Raw genomic sequence first — 3,644 nt, 5'->3', positions numbered from 1 at the left:
AAAAAGTTAAATGAACTCAGTAAAGGAATAAAAAGAGCTCATTTTTCAGGCTTATGTGAAGAAGCTGAGCCAATATCGGGGCCATAAATTAGGGATGCTGGAGGATGGCGTTGAGTGACGGCTTCGTTTGAGGGGCGAAGCGCAGCCGTGACAGCCTCCTCTGACCAAATGGATGGCTTTCCAATACCGCCCGTGCCCTGCCATCCTGCAGAAGGAATAAATATGGGGTGGGATGGGACAGGATGGACGGAATGGGATCGTCCTTCTCTGCTCTGCTGCAGCCCCCAGCTGCTGCCTGGACCGTTGCCCTGAGGTGCCATGGGGTAGAGCAAGGTTGTGGGGCTATTTAGGGGTGCTGAGAGAGTGAGGAGAAGGTTGTAACCAGACCCAGTGGCTGTGGGGACCATGCTGGTCCGTGCTGGGGTCACAGAGCCCTAGTGACCCCATGTCCCCTTGCCCCATGGACTTTGGTGGGGGGGTAATGCTGGGGGACTAGGGGTCAGGGTCTGTACTGAGGGCACTTGAAGAGGATTTGGGATCAGGTGTCTTGAGGCAGGGCACTGAAAGCCTTTATGCAGTCAGGGGTCTGCTGGGGGGGATCTGTGGGGTGAGGAGTCTCTCCAGCGACTCGTGGGGAAGTCCCTCTCTATGGGGCTCAGGGGGGGATTTTTAAGAGAGAAAACTTCTCTATGGGGAGGATGTAGGGCGAGTCCCTCCAGAAGGGTTATGGGGGGAGTCCCGTTATAAAGTCTAGATGGGGTCTGTCTTTATGGGGCTCTGAAAGGAGGTTACAGAGAGAGTTCTTCTAGGGTGCTCTGAGAGATTTTGGGGGGAGATGCTCTATAGGGAGCTCTAAGAGTTGTGGCAGGACGACCCTCTCTAAGTGGCTCTGGAGGAGGCACTTTGCCCATCCCACTGTGCCCCCACATCCCAACTGAGAGCGTACTTGGCCCCACTGACGGCTCCATCGATGGAGACCCTCTGCGAGCACACCACGGTCTCTTCTGCTCATGGGCACGGTGCCCCTCTCTCAGGCACCCTGGTGTCCTGCTTGCATCCCCTGTGCCCATGGGTGCTCACCCAGGCACAGAGAGATGCATCTCCCCTTGTGGGACAGCCAATACCTGCCATGACTGTGAGGACAAGGTGGGGGCCATGTCCCCAGGGTGTAAGGGTCTCCATAGGCTCACTCCACACCCTTTTCTCTCTCCTGTGTGTGACTGGAAGGAACGCCCGTGAACCGCATCCCCATCATGGCCAAGCAAGTGCTGGATCTGTACACGCTGTACCGACTGGTGACAGACAAGGGTGGCCTGGTCGAAGTCATCAACAAGAAGATCTGGCGGGAGATCACCAAGGGCCTCAACCTACCTACCTCCATCACCAGTGCTGCCTTCACCCTCCGCACACAGTGAGCACCCTGCGGTGGTGGCAGGTGGGGGGCACCTGTCCTGGGGCACCCACCCTGGGGCACCCACTGGCTTGGATGTCCCAGAGCCCCGAGCAGGGTCCAGCACGGGGTGCCCCAGAAGGGGATGGAGTGCTCTGCCCCTTCCCAGGTGTCATCCCCACCCTGGTCCCCACTCAGCACGGGACTGGCTGGGAGGCCCATGATGCTGGATCTCACCCTGGCTCTCTCCCGGTGCAGATACATGAAGTACCTGTATCCCTACGAATGTGAGAAGCGGGCGCTGAGCTCTCCCGGGGAGCTCCAAGCTGCCATCGACAGCAACCGTCGGGAGGGACGGAGGCAGACCTTCGGCACGGCACTCTTCAACTACTCACCAGCCGGCACCCCAACCCTGCTGGCCTCCCCCAAAATGCCTCTGCCGGCTCTTAGCATCTCCACACACAGCTGTGGCCAGCTTGGCCAAGTGCACGCTGTTAAGAAAGGTGGGTGAGGACCACATCTGCCCTGTGACAGGCATCTCTCCCCAGGGATGGACGCTACTCTGGCAGCAAGGGTGTTCCCTGTCTGCTCTTGCCCTTTTTGCTTGTGGAAAATGGGAGCAATTTTGTTCTTTTAGTCCCTCCCTGGGACTCAGAAAGGTTTATTTCTCCTGGCTTTGGAGAAGGACCAAGCTCAGATTCTGGGGGTGGTGGCCCACCCTGCCCCATGCTAGTGGGATGGAGGTGGCACCGACTGGGGATGGTGAGATGGGGTGACAATGGGAGGACCCGCTGAGGTCTCGGTCGTTGCAGAGGATGGCGTGCTGGCAGCAGCAGTACCGGGGCGCATCGCTATCCCGGTGGGACTCGCTGGACACCATCTCGCAGCGGCCCAAGCAGCAGCCGCCTCGCAGGCAGTGGTGCTGGAACAACTGCGGGAGAAGCTGGAGACAGGGGAGCCCCCAGAGAAGAAGGTGGCCCTGACGGTGGAGGAGCAGCAGCGGCTGGTACAACACGCGCTTCAGCACAACATCCTGGCTGTGGCCTCCCAGTTCCCCATGAACGTCAAGATCTCCAGCCGAGGTAGCGAGATGCAACACCTCAGCTTGGGTCACCCCATCCCCTGGTACCCCGGGAGGGAGCAGCAGTGGCTGGAGAGGAGCGTGGATACCTGGAGTGGCCGGGGCCCTGCTTCTCTCTTTCGGGTCGGTTCTTGTTTCTCTTTCTCTTAACAGTCATATTGGTATTTCCTTTCCCCAGATGACAGACAGGAGACCGCATTGAACCTGTCCACCAACGGCATTAGCAGTATCAACATGTCAATAGAAATAAATGGAGTTGTCTACACAGGTAAATAGAAGGGCTGCTTGGCCCATGTAATTGCGGCCGGGAAATCCAATAACTTATAGCCACTGCCTGGCCAGCAAGTCCTTCCTTCAATCTGATGTCTTTACTATAAAATCCATCGTAATGAAGTGGCAGGGCCTGGGGAGAGGGGGCAGGAAAAGCAGGGGGTCAGTGAGGATGGAAATTGGACTCCAGCAGGGGCTAGCAGTGAAGGGCCAAAGTGGGGGATGGATGGATGTATAGATAGATAGATGGATGGATGGATAAATGGATGGATAGACTCAGGCTGAGAAGTGCAAAATGGCACCCGGGGTCATCCCCCACTGTGGGGTCCTGCAGGCAGGGCTGGGATTTGGTGTCACCCCGGTGCTGCTGTGCCCAGAAGGTCTCTGGTTGCATGCGGGGGTTGGCTGATTGCAGAGCATGGTGGTGGGTGCAGTGGAAGATGTTGGGCTGCTTTGCTGGAGCAGAGGCTTCTTTGGAGTGCCGATGTGCACCCGTCTGGCTAAGCGGTTCATCCCATGCCTCCCAGCTCCCTGCTAGCCCCACTGAGACTCCCCCAATTAAAATCAATGGCTTTTCCTTCAAGACTTAAATATTTAACAAGCTGGAAAGGTCAGGGCTAATCAGCACATGGGACTACCAGCCAAATGGTCCTGGGCCACCACACAGGCTACCCCATGTAGGTGAGGGCAGCTGGGCCAGGGGAGGCACCAAAGGTGATGGGGGGGCTGGAGGCCCCAGGGGTGCTGGTCCCTCCCTCCTCAACCTGGGTGCTGGAGGCCAGGCAAGTGGAACCCCCAACCCTGAGCTTGCCCTAACCCCTTTGCTCTTGCTTCCCAGGCGTCCTGTTCGCTCGCCGGCCCCCGGCTCCCCCGGCACCCGGTGGAGGGAGCACCCAGAGCCGG

At 58.3% G+C, this 3,644-nt stretch overlaps 1 protein-coding gene across 1 annotated transcript in view; it reads left to right on the top strand.

Annotated features, from left to right (window-relative positions):
• The window catches only part of ARID3A (AT rich interactive domain 3A (BRIGHT-like)), a gene marked incomplete at both ends in the record, with an annotated part of 6,259 nt that extends 2,638 nt beyond the window's left edge, over positions 1 to 3,621 (top strand). Inside the window, 5 exons of the mRNA XM_009695331.1 lie at positions 1,228 to 1,411; positions 1,649 to 1,893; positions 2,203 to 2,472; positions 2,650 to 2,739; positions 3,580 to 3,621. Coding sequence (XP_009693633.1) covers positions 1,228 to 1,411; positions 1,649 to 1,893; positions 2,203 to 2,472; positions 2,650 to 2,739; positions 3,580 to 3,621 — 831 coding nt within the window. The remainder of the gene's footprint in view (positions 1 to 1,227; positions 1,412 to 1,648; positions 1,894 to 2,202; positions 2,473 to 2,649; positions 2,740 to 3,579) is intronic.
• Positions 3,622 to 3,644: the final 23 nt, after the last annotated feature.

Source organism: Cariama cristata, unplaced genomic scaffold (genome assembly GCF_000690535.1).
Source record: "Cariama cristata isolate BGI_N322 unplaced genomic scaffold, ASM69053v1 scaffold30352, whole genome shotgun sequence".
Lineage (NCBI taxonomy): Eukaryota > Metazoa > Chordata > Aves > Cariamiformes > Cariamidae > Cariama > Cariama cristata.
Note: the sequence above shows the minus strand (reverse complement) of the source record. Positions and strands in the feature narration are given on the sequence as shown.